The sequence below is a fragment of the Narcine bancroftii genome, chromosome 1 (assembly GCF_036971445.1).
Source record: "Narcine bancroftii isolate sNarBan1 chromosome 1, sNarBan1.hap1, whole genome shotgun sequence".
In the NCBI taxonomy this organism is placed as follows: domain Eukaryota; kingdom Metazoa; phylum Chordata; class Chondrichthyes; order Torpediniformes; family Narcinidae; genus Narcine; species Narcine bancroftii.
Window position 1 is genome coordinate 2414287 of NC_091469.1, and position 15092 is coordinate 2429378.

Here is a 15092-nt window from a genome sequence, read left to right on the forward strand (position 1 = left end):
GCTAAAGAAAATTTCTTATTAGTTACAACCTTGGCAGAAGAGTTTTTTTTAATAAAATTTTGACCCATTTAACAAATGTTGATCCATAGACAAATTTTTCTAACACCTTAAATACATAATTCCATTCTAATCCATCAAAAGCCTTCTTGGCATCCAAAGCTAACACCAATGCCAATTCCGACTTCTTTTGAGACACATGTATTAAACGAATTAATTTAGCAATATTATCTGCAGAATGTCGCTTTTTATCAAAACCAGATTAATCCATATGAATGAAATCTGGTAGGTATTTAGCCAATCTATTTGCTAAAACTAGCTATAATTTTATAATAACATTTAATAATGATATTGGTCTGTAAGATTCAGTTTTTAATAAATCTCTATCTTTCTTAAGGATAACAATTATAATTGCGTTTGAAAAAGATTACTGTAAAGAATGGGGTCCCATTGCCTTTTTCAAGACCTCCATAAAGGAAGGTATTATCAAATCTTTAAATTTCTTATAAAATTCTGGCGGAAAACCATCCTCCCATGGAGACTTACCATTTTGTAAAGAATTACGAGCATGCATAATTTCTTTAACTGTAAATGGGGCATCTAAGTCTTTCTGATCTTGGCAATTTAAAGATTAATTTCAGATAGAAAATTATGAATCATAACATCTTCATTATTGGACAGAGATGTATATAAATTAGAATAAAAATCTTTAAAGGAATCATTTATTTCTTGAAGTCTATGTAATATTTAAAAAAATTCTTTTAAATAGCATTAATAGTCCTTGAAGTTTGTTTTACCTTCAATTGCCAAGCCAAAACCTTGTGTCCATTCCCCTAATTCATAATACTTCTGTCTTGTTTTCTCAATTAATTTTTCTGTTCTGCTTGAATTGAGTTATAATATTATTTCTTCTTTATTAAATATTTTTTTGAATATTTTATTTTAAAATTTAAAGCCACAATACATTCAATTAATAATGAATTATATATAAGAAAATGCAAGTGGTATATCTTTTTTCTTCAGCTATATTCCTCTGCAAATCTTTTTCTAAATTCTTTCTTTTTCCTGTTTATCCAATTATTTAAGATAGTCTTTTTTTAATTTTAACTGAATAACTTATTATTTGACCTCTTAATGCACCGAATTAAAATATCCAAATATTCCTGAATTTGCCTTCTTATTTTTTCTTAACAATGAGAAATTAAATGTCCATCTATAAAACGATTTTTCCTTTTCATAAATTGTACGCAAAATCAAAAGAGGTGAATGGTCTGATAAAATCCTAGCCTTATATTCTGCACGTGTAACTAAGCTGACATATCTATTCTTCATTAAGAATCAAATCTTTGCCAAATATCCACCAAATTCAAATCCTTCATCAAAGCCAGAATTCTTTTAGCTGTTTTAGTTCTAGTAACTGATTTTTGTGACTTATCTAATATTGGATCTAAACAATTAAAATCTCCACCAATTAACACATTTTCATCTGTTTCAACAAGGTCTAACAAAAAATCTTGAATAAATTTTTCATCATCAATATTAGGTGCATAAATATTCATAAGTGTCCAGATCTCTGAATAAATTTGGCAGTGTGCTAAAACAAATCTCCACACAGAATCTGTAACTATAGATTGTATCTTGAATAATTTCTTATTAATCAAAATAGCAACTCCTCTTGTTTTAGAATTAAACGAAGAAGCTATCACTTGACCTATCAACTCTCTTTTTAGTTTATGACAGGGGTGTCAAACTCAAATTCACAGAGGGCCAAAATTAAAAACTTGGACTAAGTCGTGGGCCAAACTAAATATTTATTGAAAATTTTTCAACAACATTTGCATGTTTTCTCTTCTTTCAACATATGTAATGTTAAACTTTCTTATTAAAATAAATGTTTAATAATAGTTTTGGTTAAACTCTTTCCAGAAGAAGCATTAACAAATGAGAAATAAAATATTCAATAAATAATATTTCTCTTTTGCCTTTAAGCTCCTTTTAAATGTATTTTTTTTCACAAGCCAACAAGTCAAAAAAATAACAACTTGCTTCAATGAAAATCCAATCTTTCAATTATGAACAGTCCAAAGTTAACCAAAGAAAATATTAATCCAAGCTTAGCTTGCTACACTGTAATTTACTCTGACGCACCTGGGTCTAAACCAGATACTTGGCATCTCTTCTTAGATGCAATTTCATCAAACTCTGGGGTCAGAGTTTGCCTCCCACCTGTCTTGAAAGTTCCTGTTTTCTGTCTTTCGTTTGGACATTTTTCGTAAGAGGTTTATTACATGTGAGTTGGGCGACAGGTCGCAGATGCTAATGAAAGTAAAGAGAGGAGGTGGGGGCGATTAGCGGGCTGACAGGCCGGCGCCAACGCATTTGCAAAGCATTCTGGGATTTGTAGTATTAGTTGTGCATGCGCTATACTGGCGCGGCAGCCAGCAGGCCAGCTCTAATACATATTTGATATGATCTTGCGGGTCAAATATAATTATATCACGGGCTAAATTTGGCCCGGGGGCCTGAGTTTGACATGTGTGGTTTATGATGTTCTTTTTCAGTTAAATGTCTCTTGTAAAAAAAAATCAACCCTCAATTTCTTAATAGAAGCCAATTTTTTTTCCTCTCAATTGGGTTATTAAGCCCATTCATTTTAATAGTTATAAAATTTAATGCATTATTAAGTCATATCTCAAATCTCGAAACTAAACAACTCTTGCCACCCATCCCGGTGGGTCCCCACTCCTTACAAATTTTCAAACATAATTGACATCTCCAAGAGAAAGAAAGAAAAAGACAAGGGAAAAAAAAACCTTTGAAAGAAAACAAAATGCCAAAAAAAGTACTGATTTAAAAAAAACCAGTACTATTGTAAAGGAAATGGCCTTTGCCACAAAGTGGCACGTGGCTGCGGAAGAAGACAAAAAGTCTGCCTTCACCCCGGACAGAATATACACGTTAATTTACTATTCAGGTTTTAATTAATTCTGCCAGGAGAGTATTTCCACATTTCCAACCTACACCATCACCACCCCCCCCCCCCCCACCTCAACAATTGTGCAGTATTGGTCTTGTTACTTAAGATGTTATCATGTAGGAAGAAATTTAAAGGAGGTTTACTGGACAAATACCTGAAATGGGCTGGTTGTCTTATGAAGACAGGCTCACATCCACTGAAGTTTCTAAGCACCAAGGGGATTTGACTAAAATATCTTATACTTTTCTAAAATATGTTACTTGTATCTCTACACCATATATTTTTATTCAATGGACCGTGTTCATTCTTTTGTTATAAGTTTTATATTTTTACACTCATGTCAAATAAGTATCCATAGGTAGAATCACAAACCTGCTGGGCATAGTGGCCTTGTATAGCTCCTGGAATATTTAAGCCCATTGTGTTAGCAGCTGGTCCAGGTCCAGACGTTTTACCACTTGGGCTTGAACAACTGGGTCTAAAAAGTACAGTTAACAGGTATACATTGAAGCATAATGCACAATAGATGCCAGCCATGAATCTAATTTTTAAATGAAAATAAACAGTGTAATGGTTTGTGAAATTATTAATCCAATTCATCCTCTGATCAAGCTTCATTGTCTAATCATTGGCCAATTCTATGTCTGTATGTGAAATATTCCCTCACAAACACTAGGTTTGATGCTAAACTCTTGGGGTCTATCTGTACTTCTGCTTTATTTGAGTGTCAGCATCCAAATAATCCTGGCATGAATTTGTGCTGCCAAAATCTAAACAAATCTGATATGAAATATCTTCAATCCATGTCATAATGAACAAGTATGCTTTTTTGCTTTCAAGTTTCCCATTTGCTTAGATCAAATTAATATGAAGTTAAGAACAATATAGGAACTATATGTTAAAACATTTTTAAAAATCTGACTTCAGATTTGTTATAGAAGGTGCTGAAGCATCATCGTTTTAAACATTAGATCCTCACACAAATTGTGCAACTCATAATTTACCATTAGACATATTTTCACTGTTCTTAAAAAATACAAATATTTCCCTACATATTTTTCTACTACCTGAAGAGGTTTGGTACAGGTCCTCCAGAGATTCCAGAGGAAATCTGTTTATTGTCTGCAAACTGAAATGCTTTTAGGTCCATTTGGGGAATCTGAAAACAAGAGCAATTTCAAAAGATTTTCACATGATGCTAACTTATATTCATAACAGTACTTTTCCATAAATGTTTTGTAATTTTAGCAATTTGCAAACATACAGTACTTTCATGCTTATCACATACAAGGACTAGAATGACACTGAAAATCTCCACTCATGCACTTCACTTTTTTCTGTAACCTACAATAATTTTCCTTAAATTTGTTTTAATCTCTTCTGAAATTCATTTATTTCTGATTTACATTAAATCAGATAATGAAACATGTACATCAATGCAAGTAGTACTAGTATTTACAATGCCAGCTAATGATCCTATTTACTTTGACCTGCTCTGTTCCCATATCTCTTCATTCAACTTTTTTCTAACATGTTCAATTCCAAGAAATGCAGTCTTCATTCCTGCCTCAACCACTAAATATGGAAATGAATCCCATCCACAAAAAAAGAGTGCAAAGTTTATCTTATCCTTTATTTGTAAGTTTTCAACCTGACTCTGGATGATCTTGTAGACGACAAATAGTCCAGAATCACAGCTGGATCTTTGGAGTTTCTCCAGGCAATGCTGAGGGAAGTGCGTGTCAAGTGAAGAGTGGACATGGGAAGTACTGTCCGCCCACTCAGCTGGATAGACTGGGGGTATTTTGTTAGTACAGTATTTTTACGCATAAAACCATATTTTGCAAAGCAGGCACCCCCCCCCCCCCCACCCACGTTATATGCATGAACGCGCTATACAAGAATATTTTTAAATGTTGAAAGAACAGGCGCACAATTTATAGCAGCCTAGGGAAAGAGGCAATTTATAGTGAGCGTGGGAATGTTATAGCGAGCATAAGCATGTAATAGCGGCAATGAAAGAATGGACACAATTTATAGCAGGCATGGAAAATTTTGATCTTGAGAATATCTCTTTGTACTGAATGCCATGGTATTCCTATAAACAGGACTTTCTGGTCAATGTCAAATGCCCAGACCCGTCCCTGAGGGAGGAGATTAACCTATCAAATGTCTCTGATTTGAGACAACATTTGAATTAAAATCCTATTTAACTCTGAAGCTTATCTTCGATCTATTTAATTGATTCCTCTCCAAAGCTTGTTCATGTGTCGCAGGATATAATCTATATAATGGATGAATGAAACCTCAGGGGGACGTTGATTGGGTGTTAATTGCGGGAAATTAACTGTGGCAAATACTTTTGTGTTTTGTCTCAATGTTCCATTTAAATGCAAATTTATTTTGTTAGTCAAAATTTAGACCCACGCAGTTTATGCATGTATGCATTATACGAAAATATCTTTTACACAATTTATTTTCTGCGTGCTATATGTGTATGCACGTTATATGAGTGAAAATATGGTACACCAAGCTGATTTCAAATTGGACCCAAGAACCACAGACATGCTTTCATTCCATGATAAGATAATGGTTGTCAGTTCTGCTACAGTTTCAACAGCATCATAATTATGGGTTAACTAAGTTCATTGGAAATGAAAGAACAACTCGCAATTATAGTGTGCCTTCAACACTGCAAGATGTGCCAAAACATTGTAGAGCAGATAAAAAATCTTTTGATGGTCAATTTCCACCTATAACCACATTCAACTTGAAGGTGTAAAAATGAGAACCGCACTATCCGATTTTACTGGAAAGCAACCCCCTCCACCCACACCACAATCTGATCTTTATGATCACTGGCCAGAATCTCATTTACTTTGTAATAGGGTACTTTGCAATTCAATTTTTAAACAGACTATAAATACAACAGATCCTCCGATATATTTTCCTGTACAATTCAACAGATTTATCAAACACACTCTACAGATCAGTTTCTGATAAACTTGTATCTTTCAATAGTTTTCCCTGTGTATTTTTCTCTCCTTTAATCGATGTTACAAACATTCACCAGTCTCTAACCTTTTAATACCTTTTCTGTTAGCAAAACTTGTGGATCTATGGTTGAACAGAAAAAAAGAAACTGGAGTTATATATATTTAGGAATAAAATAGATGCATGGTCAAAGGTGTTGCTCTTGAATTTGTTAACTATCAACACAGAGCAGCTGGCTTAAATGCCTTCTTTTAGCTTTGCCACATTTTAAAATCTCTACTTGTGCTGAATTAAAGCAATTGTTCTGACCTCTCTGCCCGTAGGTATAATTGGAGGTTGTGATCCGGGGGGCAGAAGTCTTCTGGTCCCGCCAACACTCAAGCTCTGTGCTTGAGGAAGCTGGATGGACTGAGTCAGTGCAATGAGTTGTTGCTGGCCTGACCCAAATCTGGGCAGAGACAATTGAGATCCTGGCATGGACATGGTCACCTACAAAAACAGGAATTAAAATAGAGATCATTTATTATTTAAATCAAATTAGACCAATGTATTATATTCAGTATTTTGCACGCACAACAGAAATATACCACTTGCATGATTAAAAATGTTCCAAGGGAAACATAAAACAATTACATATTTAAATGAGCTGAATTAAAATTAATTGCATATCCTCTAAGGTAAAATCCATGCTTCCACAGATTAAAAGAACACAGCTTATGTATAATTTGAATTAATAACCCAATTAATTAAATAAAAATATATTATAAGAATATATTTTAAATTAATGTTACATGGTAAGATTCTTCAAGAAGTACAAACATTAAGTTCAAAACAAAGATTACAAGTAACTACTTCAGATTAAAATTTTTGATGGTAACAGGTTACAAATGAAATAAAATTTCATTAATTTTTCTGAACAAGATTGCAGTAAGTCCTTAAACCTGTATCAACTGAGAGTCCATGATCTGTGAAGTGGTGAGTCCAGGTTGATTGAGTTGGCTTTCATACATGAGGGTCTGATTTCCTCCAATTGTTTGATAATGAGACCCTGGCTGTGGTTTTACCATGTCAGATGCTGGAACTGCAGGGAAAGCTGTATATGGAGTTTTCAGAGGAGCCCCAGATAAGACCATTGTAGATGGCTGAGAGAGGCCGGCATGCATGTACACTTGTGACCTGTGAGAAAGATCAACTTCCATTTAATTGTATTTTTTTTCTCTCTCTCTCTCTCTCTCTCTCTCTCCACACACACACAAAATAAATGACAGGAATTAATATTTTCATGATATCTCACTTATCACAAGGTGAAAAGAACCACTGCAATTCAACATTAATGCTTGGTAAGCATTTAAAAATGAGCTACTTTCAATCCATGCTCATGAAATTAAATGCAACTTTGCTTACTTCCTGTGGTCCCAGCAAATTTATTGAGAAGCTATAAACATGCTGGAATGTTTCAACATTAGCTTAAAATTGTATGACTGGTACCTAAATGGCTGCATTGAACCAAACATGTCCTGGGACTGGGAGACAGGCAGTCCATTCCTCAATCCAAGAGGTGGCTGTGCCTGTAAGGATGTATGCACAGGCATTGGAATCTGATGTGCTGCTGCAGCCTAAAATAAGAAACACAATCGTGTTACAACAGACAATGTTTCATCTTTGTCTTTCCATGCCCTACAATTCCTGAAGAGGTTAAATTTCACAGTATTTTAACAGGAAATATTCAAACCACTGCCCTTGAATAATAACATCATATCAGAAGGCAATAGGCACTGGCACATACTTTAATTCCAAAGATTTCAGACCTCAAGTTGCAAATACAGATACTGGGACTTCCATATAAAAATATGAATGAAAACTCTACCATTACCTGAGAAAGCCCAGCCTGAAAACCTTGCTGTTGTGGAATTGATTGAGGAAGGAGTCTAGTTTGACTGGCAAAAACATGACCATCCATGTACAAAGGAGAAATATGGCTCCCTGAAAAATGACATTAAAATATTTCTCTGACTTGCAGGTTCAATATTCAGAGAACAAAGTAAAGAAAACAAAACAAAAAGTTACAATCTTAAAATGATCCATTACTTCAATGTGAGAAAATGATGAAATATCCACTCCCCATAATTATCAGACATCAAAATTTACAACAGAAAAAATGGATTTGACCTAGTTACACAACTAATATAGAAAAGCATTCTTCAAAACAAACCATGTCAATCTGTAAAGCAAATTAATCTTCATACTTAGTTTTACAGGGAATCCCCGGGTTACAAACATCCGACTTAAGGACAACTTGTATTTATGAGCAAATTGTGCCCCCAAATTGCACATGTACATAATGTTACCTAAAGAATGCCCCTTCCAATATGCAAGACTTCGAAGGAATGAGAGTAAGTGTTAACTTTTCATCATGATCTTTTTCCTATCTAAACTGTTTCAAGAATTATTTAATTTTTAAAAAAATCCTAAGACAAACATTTGACTAATTGACGCTAAACAAGAACCGTATGTATATACTTGTTCTGACTTATCTACAAATTTGACAAAAACAGATGTAGGAATGGATCTCGCTCATAACCCAGTGACTTCCTGTAGTTTACTTTCAGTTATAAAGTAACCCATTACCCAGTTTAAATATTTTATAGATAGAATCCTGGGAAATCCGAGACATCCACCAAAAAAATGGCAATAACTGTGAATATATATTTTTATATATTTAGTGTAGTTTTAATGAACAAGCATATATTGTTTCTTTTAATGTAGATTCTTAATCTATAACATTTTCTTCTTTGGCTTGGCTTCGCGGACGAAGATTTATGGAGGGGGTAAAAAGTCCACGTCAGCTGCAGGCTCGTTTGTGGCTGACCAGTCCGATGCGGGACAGGCAGACACGATTGCAGCGGTTGCAAGGGAAAATTGGTTGGTTGGGGTTGGGTGTTGGGTTTTTCCTCCTTTGCCTTTTGTCAGTGAGGTGGGCTCTGCGGTCTTCTTCAAAGGAGGCTGCTGCCCGCCAAACTGTGAGGCGCCAAGATGCACGGTTTGAGGCGTTATCAGCCCACTGGCGGTGGTCAATGTGGCAGGCACCAAGAGATTTCTTTAGGCAGTCCTTGTACCTTTTCTTTGGTGCACCTCTGTCACGGTGGCCAGTGGAGAGCTCGCCATATAATACGATCTTGCGAAGGCGATGGTCCTCCATTCTGGAGACGTGACCCATCCAGCGCAGCTGGATCTTCAGCAGCGTGGACTCGATGCTGTCGACCTCAGCCATCTCGAGTACCTCGACGTTAGGGGTGTGAGCGCTCCAATGGATGTTGAGGATGGAGCGGAGACAACGCTGGTGGAAGCGTTCTAGGAGCCGTAGGTGGTGCCGGTAGAGGACCCATGATTCGGAGCCGAACAGGAGTGTGGGTATGACAACGGCTCTGTATACGCTTATCTTTATGAGGTTTTTCAGTTGGTTGTTTTTCCAGACTCTTTTGTGTAGTCTTCCAAAGGCGCTATTTGCCTTGGCGAGTCTGTTGTCTATCTCATTGTCGATCCTTGCATCTGATGAAATGGTGCAGCCGAGATAGGTAAACTGGTTGACCGTTTTGAGTTTTGTGTGCCCGATGGAGATGTGGGGGGGCTGGTAGTCATGGTGGGGAGCTGGCTGATGGAGGACCTCAGTTTTCCTCAGGCTGACTTCCAGGCCAAACATTTTGGCAGTTTCCGCAAAGCAGGACGTCAAGCGCTGAAGAGCTGGCTCTGAATGGGCAACTAAAGCGGCATCATCTGCAAAGAGTAGTTCACGGACAAGTTTCTCTTGTGTCTTGGTGTGAGCTTGCAGGCGCCTCAGCATGATGCTGAACCAAGCCATGAAAGACCCCAACAATGAAGACGCTGTTTACATCCGGTACCGCACGGATGGCAGTCTCTTCAATCTGAGGATAACATTTACTCCGATTACTTAAACAACAGGAATTAGTCACTGAGATGCAATCTTGAGTTGATGGGAATCCAAGTCTTCTACTTTTGAAACAGTTTTATTAAGTATTCTATTGTAATGAGGTCGCCATGGCTACAGCTAGGTTATAGCCCTAAGGCTGCATCACCACCAGGATGTGGCTTGAACAGGCCGTCTGCCAATTGGCTACCTTGGATCCCCGGGCCTCTATTGAGCCCCCTGCGATCCACCGGCATTGATTGGCCAGTTTCATCACTCTGCTGGCAGCCTATGGAAACTGGCATTTTAGCCCGCATGATGCTTTGCTGGTCGCCTTATTCGACGGCCATTTCCTGTGTTGGCCCAAGCCGCTACACTATCAGATTATCATAAAATATGTTAACAAGAAAGCACAGAAAAATTTATACCTATAATTCTAATAACATTTGATCATTTAAACACTAAAATCAGGAGTCAAACTTCCCTTTGAGGTAAGCAAAAGGCAGACACTAATAAGCACAGAAAAATCACGTACCTGGCAGAGATACGGAAGGTGCAACTGACACCATAGGCATAGGTGGCACAGAAGAACATCCAATGGAGCTGTACCCTACTCCACTCGGTGGGCCAGTATTACATGGAGTTTGTGTACTGGCACTACTGCTACCAGGCGAACTCTGCTCAGCAACATTGGGAGAATTTTCCCAGGCTTTGCGGGCAGATTCCATCTATTCAAATATAGAAAATAGTGCAAAATTCAGAAATAGTTACCGAGAACCCTAAAGCACAAAGGCACCTTCTTCCAAATACCATGATAATCCAGATGCTCATTTGCAAGATATTAGTCACAAATGTACAGTTTCAGAAAACAAGTGTCGCTGAAAGTAGTTCATTAGGCAAGAACAAGTTGAAGTTTCATTTAAAAATCACAAAAAGAAACATTAATCCAGAAAGATTAACCCTCAAAGATCTACCATTTTATTTTTCAACCAACACATTTTATTAAAGGGCCATAGAAACAAGTTAAAAATAGCCAGAACAGCAATTTCCAACACAAACTTTGATTAAATTAACACAATTCATCACAACTTCTTTGAAAATCTGAATAAAACTCCATTAAAAAAATAACACTGTTTCCTAAATTTTCCCAAGATTAACCAAATGAAACAGAATTTTTAAAGGTTAGCACTGGTAATTTATGATCATCTTTCTGCACTGAATAATTTTGAAAGTTGAAGTACGGATATTACATTGAGCAACTGTGCATTTCAACCTACCTTTAATGAAAGGTCTGTGCTTGGTAGAGAAACAGGAGTGAGGTTGGGACTCTGTTGGAGATGCTCTCTTCGCAGAATAGGAATTGACTGGCTTAGTGTCACCTGTAAAGCAAGAGCCTAGTACTAAATAAAGACTTCAATCGACCTTTGCATCATTATCGTAGCCTGAGTTACGTGAGTAGTTAACAGAGAAATCTTAGACAACTTAAAGGTTGTATAATAATTTACACAATAAGGAACAAGGCTGAAGTATAGGTACACAATCATTTATCCAGACATCTAAAATCCGGAAAGCTTCAAAATCCGGCAAGTAGGGAGAGAGACGGTATCGCGAGTCGGGCGGGCGAGAGACAGGCAGCACGGCTGGAAGGGGGAGGGGTTGGATACGGTAGCACAATTTAGGTGGGCTTAAATCTGGCTTTCTGAATTCTGGAAAAATCCAAATTTGGAACACACTGTCTCCCAAGGGTTCTGGATAAAGGATTATGTACCTGTACCAGAACGATCTTGACTAGGGACTGTGGTAACAAGCTGCAAGTGAGAGGTGGGGCGAGCAGGTTCTAAGCAGTTAAGTAGATAGTGAGATCGGTAAGTGTTCTTTTTGATCTCTCCATTGCCCAATTAGCTCCAGCCAATAAAAAAGAAAGGAAGCACAAGCAGAGCAGCCAGTGTCTGAGTGGATCAGGGTAGGAATGTGACTTTGAAGCTTTGGCTCAAGAGGAGGCTTTAGCGAGAAGAGGCCAAGATTGAAAGAGTGCAGAGATTGACTGGGATGTTGCCCGGACTTCAGGAACTGAGTTACAGGGAAAGGTTAAACAGGCTTCATTCCCTGGAGCATAGAAAAATGAGGGGAGATTTGATAGTTATTTAAAATTATGAGGGATATAGACAGGGTAAATACAGGTGGGCTTTTTCCTCTGAGGATAGGTGAGATATAAACCAGAAGACATGGGTTAATGGTGAAAGAGGAAAAGTTTAGGGGAAGCATCAGGAGGAACATCTTCACACAGAGTGGTGGGAATGTGGAACGAGCTGGCAGTGGAAGTGGTAAATGCAGACTCAATTTTAAAATTTAAGAAGAATTTGGACAGGTACATGGTTAGGAGGCGTACGGAGGGCTATGGTCGGGGTGCAGGTCAGTGGGACTAGGTAGAATAAAAGGGCTGAAGAGCTTGTTTCTGTGCTATATTGTTCTCTGGTTCTAATGGCAAGTGTATACTCAAGAGGAAGAAATCAAGAGGAAGAAATGAAGAGATTGACCATCTTTGTCTTGCGAAATGATGCTCGAGGGATGACTGAAAAGACAATAACTCGAGCTGTCAAATAAAAGAAAACGGCTTCCTCAAAGAATGGTGAGAAATTGAAACTTCCTATCACAGGCCTTAGTTGAAGCTAGCAGTTAATATACTTAGTGAAATGTCCCACTACATTCAGAAGGATCTGGGTTCCTAATGCATAATTTGCAAAAGGTCACTATGTAAGTACAGCCGGTAATTTTGAAATCTGACAATGTTATTGCTTGGGCGGCTACATACAAAAATTGGAAGCTTATATACAAGTAATACAGGATATCATTGAAATGACATCTGAACTACTATGTGCAGGAATGGCCTCCATATTTATGGAAGAACGTTAATGCATTGGAAACATCTGGTCCAGATGGAGTACTTGGCCATGCCATTAAAACTACTGTGACCTACTGGCTGGAGTTTTTTTTAAGACATTTCAACCTATCGCTGCCATAGAAGGAGATCCCCATCTGTTCCATCATACACCTGCCCAAGAAGAGCAAGGTAACTTGCCTCAATGACTACAGCCTGTGGCCCTTGTGCCCAATGTTTGAAGTGCTTTGAGTGGTTGGTCATGGAACATATCCATTCCACTCTCAGGAAGGAACTTCACCCAGTTTAATTCAACAACCATCACAAGATAACAGTGGATGCCATCTCACTGGACCTCTACTCTGCATTTGAATAAATGGGCATTGACAATAGCTTGATGTTTAACATATATCACACCATATAGCTCGATGTATAACAAAAATCATGTCATATAGCTCAATGTTTTAAAATAAATCACTCCAGCAAAACTAATAATCAAACTCAGACCAGGAACTCTGTTCTTCACTTTGCAAATGGATCCTCAATTTCTGCATTGACAGAAGCCAATCAAGGCAGATTGGCAACATCACCCACCTCCATGCTGACAGGGCATTTTAAAGCTATGTGCTCAGTCCATGTGCCATAATCTATAGTCTATACCCATAATTGTATGGGCAATTTCAGGTCCAACACAATTTATGAATTTGCTGCCATTGTTGGCCGAAATAATAGGTAATAATGAGTCAGGATATAAGACATCAAGAAGCTGATTGCCCAACCAAGAAGCTTATTTTAGATTTTAGGAAGGGGAGGCTGGGGGGACAGGACATCTGTCTCCATTGGCGAGTATCTTCCGAGTCCCTAGGTATCCATATACTGGACTCTCCTGGAACTAGCACATCAAGGCAGCCGTGAAGAAAGCACACCAATGCTTCACATTTCTCAGAAGCCTGAGGAGATTCACCATGTCGTTAACTACTCAATTTAAGTCTAACAAGTGTACTGTGGAAAGAATATAGATTGGTCGCATTACTGCCTGGTTTGGAAACTCGAATGCCCAGAAACCTAAACAGCTGCAGAAAGTAGCAAACCTAGCCAAGAACATCTCAGGCACTGACCTCCTATCCATTGAAGACATCAATGTGAGATGCTGTCTCAAGAAGGCAGCCAACATCATAAAGGATTTTCAACCCCCTGGGGTTGAGTCAGTGGATTGGGCAGTGTTAAAAAACTCAGCTGAAGATCTGAACGATTACACCAGGGTCGTTACAAGACTTTATCAAGACACCTGTGGATGAGTCTGCCCCCACCAAATTGTTCATCCAGGTTGGGGAAAACAATGAATAATAAAATCTGGAACCCGCTGAGTACCAGATCACAAACATTTAAGTCCAGAGATCCAGAACAGTATACAAGGAGCAGGTACAACCTACAGAAAGCAATCTGCCACGTGAAGTGGAGGTTCTGGATGAGAATAGAAAAAACGAGCAATATCCAACAGCTGTAGCAAGGCCCAAATGACATAACCTGCTACAAAACCAAATTCGGTACACTCCCAGATGAACTCAATGCCTTTTACGATTATTTGATCACCAGAACGAGGAATTACTATGTATCCCCATGACCCATAACGATCCTCAACTGTCAGTATCCAACGATAATATGCGGGCTGCCTTCAATATAGTGAATCTAAGGAAAGTATCTGGTCTGGAGTACCTGGCTGAGTGGTTAAAAACCTGTGCTGACCAACTGTCAAATGTATTAATGGATATCTCACTCTGACAGGGTGTGGTACCCAGCTATTTCAAACAGGACTCAATCGTACGGATGCACAAGAAGTGTGGTAATCTGCTTAAATGATTACTTACCAGTTTGAATCACATCCACAGTGAATAAGTATTTTGAAAGGCTGGTGATGAACTATATCAGCTCCTGTCTGAGCAGTGACAATTTGCCTACTGCAGCAACTGGCCTACAACAGATACCATCTCACTGGCTCTGCACAAAACCCTGGAACACCTGAACAGCAAAGATGCATACACCAGTATGCTTTATCAATACAGTTCATTCAACAAATCATTCCCTAAAAAATGATCAGCAAACTCCAAGATCTGGGCCTCAATATCCCACTGTATAATTGGATCCAGGATGGCCTTGCCTCCAGACCCTAATCAGTGTAGAAGGCAGAGGTAGATAAATTCTTGACAAGCTTTGGTAGGCAAGAAAAACATGGAATTGAGGTCAAAGTGAGTCCAACCGTGATTTTAACAAAGGGTGCAGCAGGCTTGAGGGCTTTGTGACATACTCCTGGTCCTAATTCA

At 38.1% G+C, this 15092-nt stretch overlaps 1 protein-coding gene across 10 annotated transcripts in view; it reads right to left on the reverse strand.

Moving 5' to 3' along the window:
• Positions 1-15092, reverse strand: part of prrc2b (proline-rich coiled-coil 2B) — a 95585-nt gene that overhangs the window by 10236 nt on the left and 70257 nt on the right. For 8 of the 10 annotated variants that reach the window (XR_011351671.1, XR_011351667.1, XR_011351669.1 and 5 more), the window contains 8 exons: positions 11171-11272; positions 10429-10621; positions 7842-7951; positions 7457-7584; positions 6910-7144; positions 6278-6457; positions 4042-4133; positions 3347-3452 (listed from right to left, as the gene is read on the reverse strand). Coding sequence is in view for 7 of the 10 variants with exons in the window: in XM_069918478.1 (XP_069774579.1) it covers positions 3347-3452; positions 4042-4133; positions 6278-6457; positions 6910-7144; positions 7457-7584; positions 7842-7951; positions 10429-10621; positions 11171-11272 (1146 nt within the window). In the remaining 3 variants the exon portion in view is untranslated. Of the gene's footprint in view, positions 1-3346; positions 3453-4041; positions 4134-6055; positions 6092-6277; positions 6458-6909; positions 7145-7456; positions 7585-7841; positions 7952-10428; positions 10622-11170; positions 11273-15092 lie in introns of those variants that run through there. The other 2 variants (XM_069918486.1, XM_069918496.1) reach the window with 2 other exon arrangements.